We start from the raw sequence: 17313 nt of genomic DNA, 5'->3' as shown, positions 1-17313 counted from the left end.
GTTCTAGTCTATGTGGTCACAGCAGACTGGACCCAACTGGTCCCACTGAGATCAAGTCCAGGACTTTGATTTCATTACCTTGAGACTCTACCCTGCTAAAGTAGGCAGCCTCAGATAGTGGCCATAGTCTGATCTCTTTCACTGCTTTCTTCTAGGGCTGGTAAATTGGAGGATATCCTGGGAGGTTATTCAGTTTAGTTTCCACCTTGACCCACTAGTACCTACATCCATTTTCAAAATGTGGACAAATTTAATCTAACTTTGGAATTCAGGCATTTCAACTATTTCTGAATTTAGGATTGTAATAAAATTTTAGCTTACTTAGTTCCCCCAGTCAGGAATCGATTGATTTTTTTAGAGAACTCTATACAATCCCCAGTTAGTCTCTGATTTAATACTATCTATCTCCAGCTAAGCCAGCAATTCTGAGTCCTTCATTTCATTAAAAACCTTAAAACCCATTGATTTAAAATAAGTTGTTGCTGGGACTGGCCTTTGTTGGCATTTAGTTACAATTTTAATTTCTGCTTAGTAGGTAGAGAAATCAGGAGAACTCCATATTGCTTAAAATGCCATGGAAAATTAGGAAGAAAGCTGAAAAATGAATTCAGTTTCTTGACTTCTTCCCAAACGTTCTCTCCACTTGACCAGACTAGCTATTAGTTCAGTTCATGTTTCTTTCACACATCTTTGGGTTTGCTGATAGAGTATGGGGAGAAATGGTTCCCTGTAAGTAGTCATCCCATTATCTTAGACTACTTTTAATTACTGACAGTGCAACTGATCCAGTGTCTGCCCTCTTTTCCAGACATGCCTCCAGATGATATATCCTGCTGCAGCATCTAAACAATAAAAGCGAGAGTTGTGAAACTGCATTGCTGATGCCAGAGTTGTAGCCAGCAGAGAATAAAAAGGGTCTTGTCCCAGGGTCCACACTCCACTCTGCATCTTCTGCCTTGCCTGGTTTCAACTCCATGGAACAGGATGCCCCTCCCAGGAAAAGCTCATCACTTTTAAACTCTACCATGCTGCTAATTCAATCCTTGACTTGCACCACCTCCCTCAGCCTCGTCTCCCTCTGATTGGAGGACTGAGAACTAAAGTCCCAATGCCTTCCTTTATAAAGGTCAGAAACTGAACTCTCAGCTAATCATTCCACTTTGTACCTACTATCCAGTCTAGTTTCAATTCTTTCTGCACCAGGTACTTGCTGGTGTTCTCCCCACCCCCAATGCTTTCTCACCTCCTTTTGTGTGTCGTCTCCCCCTTTAGATTGTAATCTTCTCTAGGGCAGGGATTGTCTTTGTTTTTATTCATTGTATCCCCACCACATAGTAGGAACTTAATAAATGTTGACTGAATTGGATTGGATTGACATGGGTTAGGGAGGGAGCAGAGTGCACTTCACTCCTGAAAGGACACCCTTCTTTCCCATGGCTGATCACCAATCCTTACTTCACCTAACTGTTTTCTGCTGCCTCTTTTGTCATGTGGCACAGCCACCACCCTAGAGTACTATCACCTAAGCTGCAGAGCAACATAGTCATGTGTCCCCACCCCCCCACTCCACTGGGTCCTATCCTGGAGGTGCCTCTTTTCTGGGTCCCACTTTTCCACCCAACTCCTCCAGGGGCAAACGGCAGGTTGCCTCCTCTCTTGCAACAACTATTTCCACAATACTTTCCCACATTGCTCACTCAGCTGTTTTTGCCCTAGGTGAAAAAAATGTCTAGTTATTACATCCCAGGTGGGTGACTATACCTGTCACTTTTTTGGTTTCACAGCACTTTGGAAACATAGCCAGGCTCACTGTGCATGGGAATGTATGTTGTGCATTAGAATTTATTAATGGATCAAAGCAGTAGCTTAGGAATTAGGCAGTCTGCCCATTGATCCTAGCTCTTATCTGGACTCAAGATGTGCTTGGGCATAGAGATTTTCATTTTTTCCATTTCTACCGTGTCACTGGGATGCTTGCTGCTGGCTACTCTCATTCCTCAGGAAACACTGCAATGGTTTGGGAAATGTATTGATTCCTCAAAACTACCCAATCCAAGAGCTACAGGTTGTGTTTAGCCATTAGCATGACTTCTTGCTGAGCTCAGAGATGCTGCCCCTGACATTTTTTGGCTCATGATGTTTGAAAAGCTTAAGGAAAACCCAACAGGTAGGCTCTTCTTACTCACAGTGGCTGTGCTGCTCTCCTTTTTGTTAGTAGCCTGTACCATAAGGATGTGCTGTGGGTCTGATTCATAGTCGGCCTTAGTCATGAGCTGGAGCACTCCTGTTTTAGGGTTAATCCAAAATAGGTCCATGTACTGGACGGTGGAGCCCCCGGTGAGAATGGAATAGGTGATATCACTTTGTGGGTAGTCTTTGTCCCTGGCGTGAACCTGTCCAATGCGTGATTTAACTGGAAGGAAGAAAGCATTTCAGATGAGTACTCTTTTTTTTTTTCCCCAGAGGGGAAGGCAGAAGGAAAGAACATATGTTGGAAAAGATATGTCTCCAACCACCCCAGAGAGGCAGCATTGTAACTGTGGCTAGAGTGCTGGAATTAGGGTCAACTGTTATCATGCCCAGCTCTTCATGACCCTCACTTAGCCATGAGATTTTCTTGTCAAAGATACTGGAGGGGTTTGCCATTTCCTTCTCTGGTGGATTAAGGCAAACAGGGGTTAAGTGACTTGCCCTGGGCCCCACAACAGTGTCGGAAGCTGGATTTGAACTTAGGTCTTCTTGATTCCAGGTCCAGTGTTCTATCTGAGTTAAAACCCTGATTCTGGAATTTACCAGCAGTGTGACCCTGTGCCAGTCACATAACTGCTCTGATCCTCACTTTTCCCATTGGTGAACTGAATGTGATCCTGTAGTACCAACCTCATAGGGTTGTTACGAAGCTCCAAGGACATAATGTATCTAAATTACTTTGCAAACTTCTTAGTAACATAAGAATGCTCATTAGTATTGTCACTGTAGGGCTAAAGATGTCAGGACCTTCCATTTATTTATTTATTTTAAATTTTTTTTTTTTTTTTTGCCTTTTGGAGGGGGGATGCAGGACAATTGAGATTAAGTGACTTGACCAAGGTCACACGGCTACCAAGTGCTAAGTGTCTGAGGTTGGATTTGAACTCAGGTCCTCCTGACTCCAGGGCCAGTGCTCTGTTTACTGCACCACCTAGTTGCCCCAGGGCCTTCCTTTTAAGATCCATGGGGCACTAGAGTCTTAATCTTTATCACTGCCATTTATTGGCCTCAAAGGATACTCTGCCAGCTTCTTCAATAGCTTTAGCTCTTCATTTATAGTTTTTCCTTCACTTCATTTTGTGTTTATGCTGTATAGTTTACTAATTTCAGTCTTACCCTGAATGATTTTTTTAAGGGACTGCAAAGAGTTTTGTTCCAGAGAAGGAATGTAACCTCCGGGACTTGAACTCAGGTCTTCTGACTGTCTAATAATCTATCCACTACACTATACAATGTAACCTACACTACACCACAATGTAACCTTACTCCTTCCCAGGCCTGGGGTGATTCCCTTAAGAGCAAACTTGTGACACTATATCACAGAAGGGAGAATTTGACTCCTGATTGGCTGCGAGACAACTTAAGATAGAAAGACTTAGGACAGGCAACAGAAAGGGAGCAAACTTTTGCATGTCAGATGGGAGATCTCTCTGGAATTACAGATATGTGGAAAGCTAGCCCTTGACATGTCCCTAGACTCCCTGCACATGCAGTCTTAGAGGCTTATATAAACTGAAATAGGAGAGAAGCTAAGAATGGACTTTCCTGATGAGATCATTCTCCCCTTGGTGGAGGTGAGATTTTTCTTTACTTCTAGTCAAAGAGCTCATCTACTCATTTGTCTTCTTTTCTCTGCACTAATCTATATAACTACCTCCAATTTCTGCTTACTGTTTGCTTAGATAAATGTGTTTGCTTGATATCTGAGACTGTTTTGTGTGGAACCAGCATGAAGAGGGAGTTAACTCACTAGGTGGCCAAGAGTAAGCTAAGTGTTACTCTCCTCTTTAGAATGCTCAGGGAAAGTGGTGTTTATCCTGAACTTCAAAAGAATCAGACTCCTAGACTACAAATATTTGATGTGTGGTAGACAGACACAATTTGAGCCTAATTCCCTCCTGGAGAGAGAAGAGTGAAGGACTGCGGCCATATTCTTCCTTTTGCTCCCCACAAAGGCAGAAATCCTAGTCTCTCTTAGAATGGGGTAGCCCAGATTTCAGATCAGATATCTATATATCTATGCCACGTGTAGGCCCAAACAAAAACAAAAACTTGATATCACATCTATATTACACAGATGAGAAAACTGAATCTCATTAAGATCAAAGTGATTTGCCAGAGCTTTTGTTGTCATTAAGCCATTTCAGTCATGTCCAACTCTTCACAACCTCATTTGGGTTTTTCTTGGCAGAGATACTGGAGTGGTTTGTCATTTCTTTCTATACCTCGTTTTACACATAAGGAAATTCAGGCAAACAGGTTTAAGTGACTCACCCAGAGTTACATAGCTAGTTAGTGTCTGAGGCTGGGTTTGAACTCAGGAAGAGGAGGCTTCCTAACTTTAGGACCAAAACTCTATCCACTGTGACCCCAGGACTTGTACTCTATGCACTGTGCCACCACACTGCCTTTATACTCTTTTAAAAAGTTGCCACACTATATTATTCATTTATTATGATAATCTTTGGGAATATATGTTTTAAACAATCTCCACAAAGCAGACTAGACCAATTCTCATCAGTCAGTAAGTCATTTGGAAAACATTTAAGTGCCTACTAGGTGCCAGGGGATAAGTGCTGGGGATACAAAGCAAGACAAACAGATCGTCCCTGCCCTGATGGAGCTTACAGTCTAATAGAGGGAGACAATTTTCGAACAACCATCTACATGCAAGGACATACAATTCAAATGGAAGGTCAGATAAGTTATCTGGAGGAGGGTGAGAGGGGTTGGCCATAAAACAAGATATTGTAGTTTCCTCCTTCCATCTCTAAACTGCACAAAATACAGTTTATCCAAAAAACTTCTAGACACATGCTCTACTGACTCCCTGAAGCTAAGGCATAGAGAGTAGGAAAGATTTTGTTTTCCTTCCTCTTGGTAAGCTGAATATCAGAGAAAGAGAGCCGGCAGGAAGAGAAAATGAAATGGAGAGGGACTATGCTATGAGTAGTTTTGTGCTTTTAAGGACTGTGTTGCTTGAGGTTCAAGGTAGAGAGACATGGCAGAAACCTAAGGAAAGATCTGGTCTTGTAACTAAGATTGAAGCTGTCATTCAAGGGTTATTTTTGTAAATTAACTTTTGAACTGGGAGAGATGGGAAGAAATCAATCAGAACATTAATTGGAGAGTTCATTCTTAAAATGAGGGAGAGAGCACGCATAAATCAGATTGTTGCTAAGCAGAGAATATAAGAAACTTCAAGAAAGATGAACACGAAGGAAGAGGTCTCCTTATAAGTGAAGGAAAGAATGAAAATGAATTTATTAAGTGTTTATTACTAATGAACAAATTAACTTAGTTGGTTAATATTTTCAATGTTCCAGACCCATAGACTCTACCATTCTAATGAGCAGAAGTATCCACACTTTCTCATCTCCTCTTCTGGATCAAACTTGATCCTTACAATAAAACAGCATTACTATTTATTAAGTGCTGGGGTGGCTAGCTGGTGCAGTGGATAGAGCACCAGCCCTGGAGTCAGGAGGGCCTGAGTTCAAATCCAGCCTCAGACACGGACTAGCCCTGTGACCTTGAGCAAGTCACTTAACCCCAATTGCCCTGCCTTCCCCTCTCCAAAAAGCAATACAAAACAAAAACTATTTATTAAGTGCCAAGTGCTAGGAACACAACCACAAAAGCAAAGACAGACCCTGCCTTCAAGGAGGTTATATTCTAGTTTTAATCTATGAAGACCGTTTTTTTTTTTCCTTTTCAAAAAGAGGAGCCAGGTAAAAAACCTGAGGGGTAGACAATGAAGATGACAGGAGAACTTGGGGTGCAAAAAAGGTAAATAGGCAGAAAATGGAATCACATGTTTTTTCAGTAAATAACAGGTGAGAGAAATGAGATTTTCTTCAATAAATGACACTTGGGTAGCTGTGTCCATTTTTGAAATTAAGAGCTATAACAAACATTTCCCAACTTTGAATAACTGTGTAAAATGAGATCTATGCACTTACCAGTGAGCACTCTCTCTTAGGACACAGTGGAAAAAGCATTAACTCTGAACTGAGAAGATATTGGTGGTGATCCTATCTCTAATGTTTATTAGCTGTGTGACCTTGGGCAAGTCACTTAGCTTTTAGGGACCTCATTTGTCTTCTCTGTAAAATCCACTAGATGGTTTCTGAGGTTCCCCCCTGATGAGATTATAACAGTACCTGGAACATAGTAGGTGCTTGTTCCCTTCCTCTACCCCCCCCCCCAAATACATTGTTTGGCTCTAGATTTCTGTCAATAGCACTATCATTTTATTTCGTTGTTGTTCAGTCATTTTCAGTTGTGTACAACTCCTGACCCCATTTGGGGTTTTCTTGGCAAAGATACTGGAGTGATTTACCATTTCCTTCTCCAGCTCATTTTACAGATGAGGAAACTGAGGCAAATGGGGGTAAGTGACTTTTCCAGGGTCACACAGCTAGTAAGTGTCTGAAGCCAGATTTGAACTCAGGAAGATGAGTGTTCCTGGTTCCCAGACCACTGCTCTATTCACTTTGGCACCTAATTACCATCATTTTATTACCTATTTGCTTTACTCACCTGACTTCAATTCTAAAACTTCAAATACATAGGATGAATTATCAAAATTTAGAAGATGTTCATTTTCTGGAATTGTATGGATATAAATATAGATGGCACCTGAAAAAAGGAGCAGAGAGAATATTTTGAAATCCAAAAGTTCTCTTCTGGAATCTTCTTTTGAATACTTGTGCGTCAATTAACATTCTCTCATGGCACAACATCTGTTAGGTAAGAAGTCAAGGACACACTTACTTTTATAGTAAGGAGATGCAATGTCCTGCACCTGGATTATTAAAGCATATTCATTCCCAACTGCTAGATTATTTGAATCTTCATAATCCAGATCACCGATCAGCTGGATGAAAAATCAACAGATCTTAGGTCATACTGGGAGAAACTCACACACTGTAAATGACACAAGCAACATTATCCTTCCTTTCAAAAACCTGAGGTGGTAAGGATAGGATGATGGTGAATGGGGAAGAAAACAAAGAGACCTCTTCCAAATCATAAATAGCACTTTCAAGTTTACAACATTTCTATGTGCAGGATGCCTCCACACTTTTAGTGCTATTTTAAACTATTAAAGCTTTTGGGACACCCTAAATACATTGTCTCATATGAGTCTTATAGCAAACCTGTGAGCTAGCTACTATAGATATTATTATCCCTATTTTGCAGATGAGGAAATGAGAGCGAGAAGCATTAGGTGATTTGCTCACAGCACTTCATAAGAGGTAGATTTTGAACCCAGGATTTCCTGCCTCTGAGTCTAACATTCTCATTGGCCTATGACATTCCTTTCCACTAGAGATTTGATCTTCCAATATAAAATTCCCTCCCACCTTTTCTTTTTATCCCCCTTTCTTTTTCTTTATCTCCTCTCCCACTTCCTATTTCCTTTCCAAGCTGTCCTTCCTTCAGCTTAAATGTTGAGTAGTTACGAATGACTCAAGAAGGTTAAAAAAAATGATTTAATTCTTTTTTCCCATCCCAAACTTTAGATTAGCAGTTCAAAATGGGACGTTGACACTCTACTGCTTGCTCTAGTTACCCTCAAGTAAAATTTTTGTATACATATATTTTGTTTCTACATCATCTTCATTTCCAACCTCATGCCTTCACAAAGTCATTCTTTTTTTTTTTAACAAAGAACAAAAAAAGGCAGGGGGAGGGGAGAAGCAGTTCAGCAAAACTAATGAACAAATTCACTGAGCTGAATAATATTTTTAATGTTCCAGACCCATAGACTCTACCATCCTAACAAGCATTAGTATCCACACTTTCTTATCTCTTCTGGGTCAAAGTCGATCCTTACAATAAAACAGCATTCAGTTTCATTTCTGTTTGTTTTTCCACTCACTTTTTTACAGTCACTGCATATGTTGTTTCTGGTGGGGCTTTCACTTTACATGCTCATTAAATGAGGAGTGGAAATGCTCCTATTTCATCTTTCCATTGTTTTCAATAGAGTTTCCACTGCTTACCATGCTTATATTATAAAAACACACTAGCATCCTGTACCATTAGGAAGAAGCATGAAGCAAAGGAAAGAATGTTAGATTTGGAGTCAGAGGACCAGAGTTCAAATTCTGACTCTTCTATTTACCATCTATGTGACCTTGGGCAAACTCTCTGAGCCTCAGTTTTCTCACCTGTAAAATGAGGACATTCGGTTAGATGACCTCTGAGGTCACCTTCTAACACTTTTAAATCTGTTCTCCCCTCATTCTTCTATGCTTCAGACTATGGCTTTTGAAAAAAATGGAAGTGCTTAAACCCCCTGTACATTACTATGACCATGGAGTCACAGATTTTTAAAAATAGTGTCTCATATAAGTCATTAGAGCGTCTGCATTGCTGCGTGCTGCTACATGCAACAAACTGTTCCCCTGTCCTGATAAAATAATGAGAAAATGGCAGAAGTCTTTCCAAATGAGCTGCATCAGCCATTTTCTCTTGCTGCAGCTTATCTATGTCTTTCCTGGGGGTAGTCAAAGCACCCTACAATCCATGGCAACATTCCCCAGGTACCCCTTTAATGACATCGCTTACCAAAATTTTCCCAGAGCCAGCTGGATACTGAAAAAATTTTCCATTGCTTCCTACTCCAGATAGATCAGTGAAATTGAATTGGTTGTTTGGTGCTTCAGCATCATTGTCAAAGCAATGGTTCGCCAGATCCAGGAGCAGCATTTTCTTGGTTTGTTCAGACACCCAGATGCTGTTGAAAAGATCTGGTTCAATGTTTTTCCCAATCCACAAATGGCTGCTAAGCACCTGCCACTAGCTACGTGTGGGGTAGTTCAGCTTCAATTTGTTTATATTTAACAAGCATTTATTAAGTATTTACTGCGGGCTCAGGAAGTATGCTAGGTGGTATGGGGAAAAGAAGTGAAGAAGGGAAGGGAAGGGAATGGAAGGAAAGGGAAGAGATAGAGGGAAGGGGAGGGGAGAGAAGGGGAGGGGAGGGATGGAGGGAAGGGATAGAGAGAAAGGAAGGGATAGAAGGAAGGAAAGGGATAGAGGAAAGGGAAGGGATAGAGGGAAAGGATAGAAGAAGGGAAGGGAAGGAGAAAGAGAGGAAAGAAAAGAGGAGGGAGGAGGAAAAGCATTTATTAAGCATAATCTGTGCTTGGCATTGTGCTAAGGAACTGAGGCTATTGAGTTTAAAGAAGGGAAGACTTTAGGGTGCACATCAGACAGAGTTCTTGCCTGTTGGGGAGATTTGCAGTACCACTGTTTATCACTGGCATGATCTGGCTTCACAGGACTCTTGGATATAGCCAAACTCCATCATTTTACACATGAGAAAAGTGAGGCCTAGAGAGAATAAATCTATCTAATGTCAAACAGGAAGTAAGTAGATTCAAACCTAGATTCTCTAATCCTTAATCTAGCACTTTCTTCACTATATCAGGCTCAACTTGGTTGGTGTTGGTGTGTTTCAAGGACTTTGATGTCAGAGAAATGCCTCCTGACCCCATGATGTGTTTGTTATCAGGAGTGTGTTTTCTGATCTAGGTTTTGCAAAAATAATGTATTTTTCTGAATTGTAGGCATAACTGTAGGCTCTTCCCATAGACACTAGCTGTTAGAGAGTTGGTCCCTTGAGAAAGACAATGAATGCCACCTCTTGGAGCTAGAAGAGAATGGCCAAACTAACCATGGAGGACAGTGAATAAGGCTCAGAGAAGCTGCTGAGAGTGTCAGGAAAAAGGGATCACAGAAGATAGTGAAGAGGGGCCACTTGCTGGTAACTAAGGAGAGCTACAGTAGAACTGCAGAGGGAATAAGGCCACAAGGAATAGTGATGAGTGGCAGGAAGTGATTCAATCAGAAGCAAGCAGAGACAGGGGAGCAATTACACGGAAGATAATAGTGTCCTGGCCACTTCCTTGCTAGAGCCCTACACAGGGTAGTACTATCAGTCACAGATATGGTGCAGAGGTCGCTGAGGGAAGAATTGCTCATTGCTTTCCATGGGCTCAAAAATCTCTTGTTTATTTCCAGACTTATTACCTTATCAATCAAATTATTTATGTTTTGATCCTTTGATCTTCATTTTTTTGTCTTTTGGGAGGAGGGAAGGCAGGGCAATTGGGGTTAAGTGACTTGCCCAAAGTCACATGGCTTGTAAGTGTCAAGTGTCTGAGGCTGAATTTGAACTCAGGTCCTCCTGACTCCAGGGCTGGTGCTCTATTCACTGCTCTACCTAGCCACCCCAGATCCTTTGACCTTATTTGCTTTTAAAGGGAGCCAGTGAATCTCCTTGGGAGGAAATGCTATCAGATACCAACCACAGTTCCAAGATCATCTTGATGGGGACAAGAAGCCAGAGAAATGAGATATCTCTCAAGGTATACCTGGATCCTTTGTGCCAAAAGGGTAGGGAAGGGAGACTTACGCATAGGAAGTATTCTGAAAAAATGCTTATATAAATGTGAACTATTATTGTTAGAGAAATACAATGAGTATAGCTTTGTTCAAAGTCACTGTTTGAGGTGAACCCTCAAAAGGAAATGTGAATCAACAAACTTGAAAAAATGTGATGGAGACAATGAGAAATACTATATTGTATCAAAGTGAGTTTCTGTATCTCTAATATGGAGATGTTAATGGAGGATCTTCAGGCCATCACCGTCTCTTTTACTTCTGGGGTCAAAGGTTTCTCTTTCATCATCTCCACAGTCTTCCGGGATAAGCCTGGAAACAGCTCACCAGAAGCTGAGCAAAGTCTGACAGCAAGGACGACTGTTGGCTGCTGAGAAGAGATGGGTTTTACTTTCTGGAAAGAAGCCACTCTAGCATGGCTGACTGAGGCTTCCTGATGCCTTGCTCAGCCAAAATACCTTTGTGCTTTCCTACAAACTGGTATCCATGCATTTTGAGGCCTGGGCTGAGCACCTACACTGTTGTGACTTTAGCTGATTTATCAGCTGCAGCAGGCTTTTTTTCCCTAAAATTAAACAAAAAAAAATACCAACACGACACAAAAACCCACACAGTTCTCTGTTTAGGAAAACAAAGCCAGAGACTGAGCAGTCCAAGACCTCATTCAGGAGTCAAGGGAGGTATGCCACTCTTGCATATCGGAGAGAGGTTTGAGGCTGCAGCATTTGAAGACCCACAAGTTTGGGAGCCAAAAGTTCAGGGACTCAGAGAGGAGAGCTGTCATATTGTCCTCCAGGGCCATGCTGGGGGTGGCTTTTGGTTTCTTCCCTGCCACGTGCTATTTTTAATCCCAAACTGGCACCATTTAAAACCACATTGTCCCCATCCATCATGTCACCTGCCACTGAAAGCAGCTGCTTTGGCTACCTTGCAAACATGACCTTGGTTTATTTGCCATCCAAAGGTGAAAGAGCCAGGCTGTGTTGCAGAATGGGCTGTCATTAGTTTCTGCTCTTGCTCGCAAACAGCTTGTGATGTGCTCTCTGCCAAATGCCTGACAATTTACGACCAGAGCACGAGCTGTCAGGCAGAGCCTTTGATGCCTCCAACCAGTAATGCTTGCTCATCACCTGTTAGGCACAGGAGTAGACCTTTCGTCATGGATAAGAGCTGTCAAACTCTGGAGACCTTCCCGAGAGCTTGAAGCAAGTGGCTGAGAACAGAATGAGGTTTATGCTCTTCTCTTATCGATGGGAGCTTCCTGATTCCCTGGCAGGGAGCCAGTGCGACCTCCACAATCCCAGCTGCTCTCGCTGGGCTTGATTTCACATCTCACTTGCCATTCTGCCAGCTCTTGAACACTCTCAGAAAGAAGGACACTTCTCTGGTCTCATGATAGAGGAATAAATATATTCAAGGGCCAAGATTCATCTGAGAACTTGCAGAGGGGGAGTTTGTTTTTAAATATCCCCACTGTGATCCTCTTTTTTACTCAAACATATAAACAAATAAGACTTGCAACTTGAATATAGATAATGGTAGGAATGCAGGAGGCCGTGGGAGGAATGTGAGGTGATACCAGGGATGTGCTGGCAAATATTTAATAACCAGATCTCTGGGGAAAAAATGTTCACAGGATACACTTTTCAGTGTAATCTGAAGGATTAACATTTTCTTTATTACTTTCTTAAATCTAGACATTAAAAAAAAATCAGGCCCTGACTTGTAGCATTAGTCGATTTTCAAGGTGTAAATGGTCACACTGAAAATTTAACAATCAGCTCTCAAAAGCCACTTCAGGATCACTCCAGCACACTCCACTCTTCCTTATATCACAGATCTGCTAACGACTTATAAGTAATATGGACAAGAGTGGAGATAGTTTTGTGGCAAAAGTTGCAAAGGCTGGTTTCAAATCCTGACTTTCACTTACTGGCTGGGAGCCCTTGGACAGATTCTTTCCCCTCCCTGCATTTTCTTGTTCAACGTGAAGGATTTCACTCCAACCATAATGGAAAAAAGCCTCATTCTGCTGCCCTTCTCTTCACCTAAATGCCAGTCACTTCCCTCATGGTTACATATTATGGAAGAGATTTAAAGGATGCATTTGAAAATTCTTTAAGTTCTCTTAGGGCGAAGACTGTTATTGTTTTTTCTTTGGACTTGAGTGCCAGCATGGTGCCTTACACATAGCAGGCAGATAGTTTAGTGGTAGTAACAACAACACTAATAGCTTTATTTAAGGTTTGCAAAGTGCTTTATATTTGATCATCACAAGGAAGTAGGTGCTCCTATTATCTTCCTTTTGCAGATGAGGAAACTGAGGCTGATGAAAGTAACTTGACAAGATTCACACAGTCAGTCAGTGATTGAGGCAGGATTTGAACTCAGGTCTTTCTGACTCTAAGTCCAACATTCTATCCACTGTGCCTTCTACCACTAGTAGTAATAACAACTATAGTGACGGTGATGATGATAGTAATAGCTCCTTCAAAGTCCAACCCATAATCCATGCCATGGCGGGGGGTGGGGTGTGTGCAACAGCAAAGTAAAGGCATACAATACATAGCAGGGACTGCCTTTGCTCTAAGATGTCTACAGTAACTATGAAAGCCTAGAAGGAATTGTGAAACATTAGCCAGTTAGGCTCTGGTGATCCCACCGATTGTGTTAGCATCCTGGTTGGTGTGATATAACTGTCCCTAAGAACGTGAAAAATAGAAAGGGAGCTAGAGGGTTGCAAGCTGGCCCTCCTTGGAATCATTGTGATGATCAGCTTGATTAATTACAACAACAATAATAATGCTATTATTATAGTAGAATTTATGTAATACTTTAAGGTTTGTAAAATGCTTTGCAAATATCTCGTTTTCTCATTCCATCCTCATAACCATGAGAGGTATGGTGTGATTTTTATACCCACTTTACAGATGAGGAAAAGGAGGCTGAGAGAGGTTAAGTAACTTGCCCAGGGTCACACAGCTAAGGAAGTACCTGAGGTGGTATTTGAACTCAAGTCTTCCAACTGTGCTGCCTAGAGCTGCCTTGATGAGGAAGACAGTGGAACAAGGGATGCTCCTTCAAGTCCTGGAAACACAAACAGGTCAGGTATGTTGGAAAAGTTCAGTAACACCAATACCCCATCTGCTGGAAATGCCTTGGTGCAGATGGCACTGATAAAGCAGGCAAAGCAGGTGTGCGCGAACTACTCAAGATGTGGATGTTTTCATTATGTGCCAGTGTTAGATCACGACAACACTGGAAACAGATATTGCCATGGGCTCCACGTGGCTTTTTGTAACCGGTACCTTCAGCTCTGAGTGGCAAAACAACTAACTGAAGAAGTAACTCCCTTCATAAGCCAAGACTAGATAAAATAAGAGAGGAAATTAGAGCAACACCTAAGTCTGAAGCAAGAAAAGCTGAAGAATTTGAAGGCACTAAAAATCTACGCTTTACAAAAACTCCAGAAGCATTACCTAATAATGAAACAGATGGATGAAATAATGCCACTGCTTCAAATGACTTTGAAGAGGAGACGGGCATATTGAGACTGGAGTTTCAAAAATCTTGTTTCATTAATTTTAAATTAATAGTAATATGAGTAAAATATGTATATATTGGAGTGCTGGGCCTCAATTCAGGAAGATCTGAGTGCAAATTCAGCCTCTGACACATTGTAGCTGGGTGACCCTGGGCAAGTAATTTATTTGCCTTAGTTTCCTCAACTGTAAAAAGGGGATTATAATAGCACCTCTCTCCCAGGGTTGTTGTAAGGATCAAATAAAATAATATTTGTAAAGTACTTAGCACAGTGCCTGGTACATAGTAGGCACTATTAAAGCCTTATTCTCTTTCCTCCTCCTCTTCTAGTGATGACAGGAACATGACTAATAGCCTAACTATATCACAGGACAGCAATTTGAAAAAGCTGATTCTGCTAGTACCATCGGGAACAAGAAACATTTGATTAAGAGTGCAAAAACTTTTCAAGACCAGTTCATGTACAAGGTCTGTACACAAAACTACTTATACACCACAGTCATCGCCATGGTAAGGACCATAGGAAGAAAGATAGAGCTAGCTAGTGATACTTCTAAGGACTAATGTAAAATACTACCATGGCTGATGATGTTACCAAGAACTAACAAAGATCTGTGAAAGGACATTCAAAGATTCCAGAAATATCTAAGCCTGTAAAACCATAGGAGACTTGAATACCATATTGCCTGAACAAAAAAAAAGAAACATGCATAATGGAATGTGGAAAATAAAAGCATATCAAAAATTATTAATACCATTAATCGACAACCAAAAGTAAAAGCCAAAAGGGTAAGGCAATGGAAGAAGTCAAAGTAGCCCAAAAACCTCAAACAATTCAATATCAATCAAAAACTATATAATAAAGGTGGCTAGGTGGCACAGTGAATAGAGCACCAGCCCTGGAGTCAGGAGGACCTGAGTTCAAATCTGACCTTGGACACTTAACACTTACTAGCTGTGTGACCTTGGGCAAGTCACTTAACTCCAATTTCCCTGCCTCCCCCCCTCAAAAAAAAAAACCGCAAACCCCAATTATATAATAGAAGCTTGAGAAGCAAAGAAATTAGAGAAGAAGAAGATTCCCTAAAAAGGAAGATGTAGAATATTTCTGGTCAGTTAGAGGGTTGAAAGAAATCCCATACAACAAAAAAAAGAAAGTTTAAATAGGTGTAACACATAGTGTACCATGTACTTGTGTACTATGGTAATATAATGAGTAATGTAAAGAGAGGTAGTTTTAACTTCCCTGCAAAATTGAAAAGTAGTATATCCATTGACTGAAATGCTTCATGGCAGCATATGAATTCCTAGCCAAGTGATTTTCTACTTCATCTCTAATGCAAACCTGATCTCATCTTTCTTAACAGAAAGCAGCACTTATTTATTTCTAGGTAATGAGAATACACCAGTGACCTCCTCCAAATATCAGCCAACTACTTGTTTATGTACTTCACACTAAATGTTTATATATATATATATATATATATATGTATGTATATATATACATACATACATATGTAGCTCGAAAAATATAAATACTTAGATGAAAACAACGTATCAGTTGAGAAGCAATAAAGGTATGCCAAGAACTCTCACGGATTCATTATTAACTTGATGATTATAGATGTAGCCACTCAAAAGTACTCTTAACATTTATACCTCCCTTATTTTCACAAAGCCTCTTGCTCAGTTCTACATCCATAGCTTTGTCATGTGTTGTAAATATATAAATTGTTCACGTGGACTATTTGGACCCAATCTGTAGCAGAGCCTTCCAAGCTCATGTTGTTCTGATCAGCCACAGTTGGATACATTGTACCTTGATTCCAACATAATAATGTCATTTTGATCCTCTTTGAGAATGAAGGACAACAAACTAATATGTAAAATGGATTGAAACATTGAAAGAAAGCTGGAAGATCTGATGTTCATGCAGAAAGCTGTTCTCTAATCAAAACATACCTCCAATACAATAATGTCAAGAAAAATCTAAATAAAAGGTGGCATCTTCCAGAGAGATAGTTTAAGCCTGTTACAATTCAGCTTAGCCTGAAACCTTTTACTATTGCTCAGGAACAGAACTAAGTATGGCTTCCAAATCAAAAAGGAAGTCATACCAAAGCATTGTGTTAATTACTTGACCTATCTGTACGACATCAAGTTATACGGGGGCAGTTAGGTGGCACAGTGGATAGAGTGATGGGCTGGAAGTCAAGTCTCATCTTCCTGAGTTTGAATCTGGTCTCGGACACTTACTAGCTGTGTGACCCTGTAATGTAATGCCAAAAGAAGGCAACTTCCCAGGTTCAAAATACCAGCATAGGTGCTCTCTATTTTATTCAGTGACAAACCAAGAACAGAGAAGATCAAAACATGACATCATTCAAAATACAGCATTTACTAAGCGTGATTAAATAATCTCCAAGTACTACCCCACTCCAGGACCTTCCAATCATTCAATCAATTACAAAGTCTCTGTTCTAAATACTTCTCCACCCCTAGGCTATACCTTAATTAAGTCCACCACAAAGCCCCTCTACTCAAATGGAGATTAGTTTCCAAACATAAGGTCAAAAGTTCCCCACCCCTGGATCACAATTGAATCTACCCCAGAGTTACATCAAGTTTAAACACAGCACTTAATACCCAAATGGAGGTCTTTTCTTCATCTTGACACGAGGCAAGTTCTCAGCAATCTTAGTTCCTGGGGAGACAAGGCTTAGCAAAGCCACAAGATACATTGCCAGTCCCTTCATGAATTTATCCTCTGTCTGTAGAACAGTCCTAGAACCCCTGAACACATTAGCAAAGCCCTCTCCCAGGATTTCTGTAAACATACAACAAGAAAATTCTTCTTCAGGGCTTCTGAACCAACAGAAAGGCTCCCAGACCCCTGCAACAACAGCACTGTCCCTCACCAGTGGACAGTATTCACTCTCTGTCTGCAGGACAGTCTCAGGGCTTCTTAGCGAACAGCCAGGTTCCAGGGCTTCTTCAACAAAAGGACTGTCTTTCACCAGTGGACAAATCTGGCAAAACAACATCAAAACAGACAGACAAAGTACCAGCAAAACAGCCATGTCTCCTCAGTCCTTGGCAGCT

The 17313-nt window shown here is 41.0% G+C and overlaps 1 protein-coding gene across 1 annotated transcript in view; it reads right to left on the bottom strand.

Moving 5' to 3' along the window:
- CDHR3 (cadherin related family member 3) overlaps positions 1-17313 on the bottom strand; it is a 101739-nt gene that overhangs the window by 24753 nt on the left and 59673 nt on the right. The window contains exons 9-12 of the mRNA XM_069106962.1: positions 8830-8998; positions 7027-7129; positions 6793-6891; positions 2187-2413 (exon numbers count right to left, since the gene is read on the bottom strand). Coding sequence (XP_068963063.1) covers positions 2187-2413; positions 6793-6891; positions 7027-7129; positions 8830-8998 — 598 coding nt within the window. The remainder of the gene's footprint in view (positions 1-2186; positions 2414-6792; positions 6892-7026; positions 7130-8829; positions 8999-17313) is intronic.

The sequence above is a fragment of the Petaurus breviceps genome, unplaced genomic scaffold (genome assembly GCF_028583685.1).
Source record: "Petaurus breviceps papuanus isolate PSGF00001 unplaced genomic scaffold, PetGlider_PUasm1.0 84, whole genome shotgun sequence".
NCBI classification, from domain to species: Eukaryota; Metazoa; Chordata; class Mammalia; order Diprotodontia; family Petauridae; genus Petaurus; species Petaurus breviceps.
The sequence above is the reverse complement of the archived record's forward strand: the minus strand, read 5'-3'. Positions and strand labels throughout refer to the sequence as shown.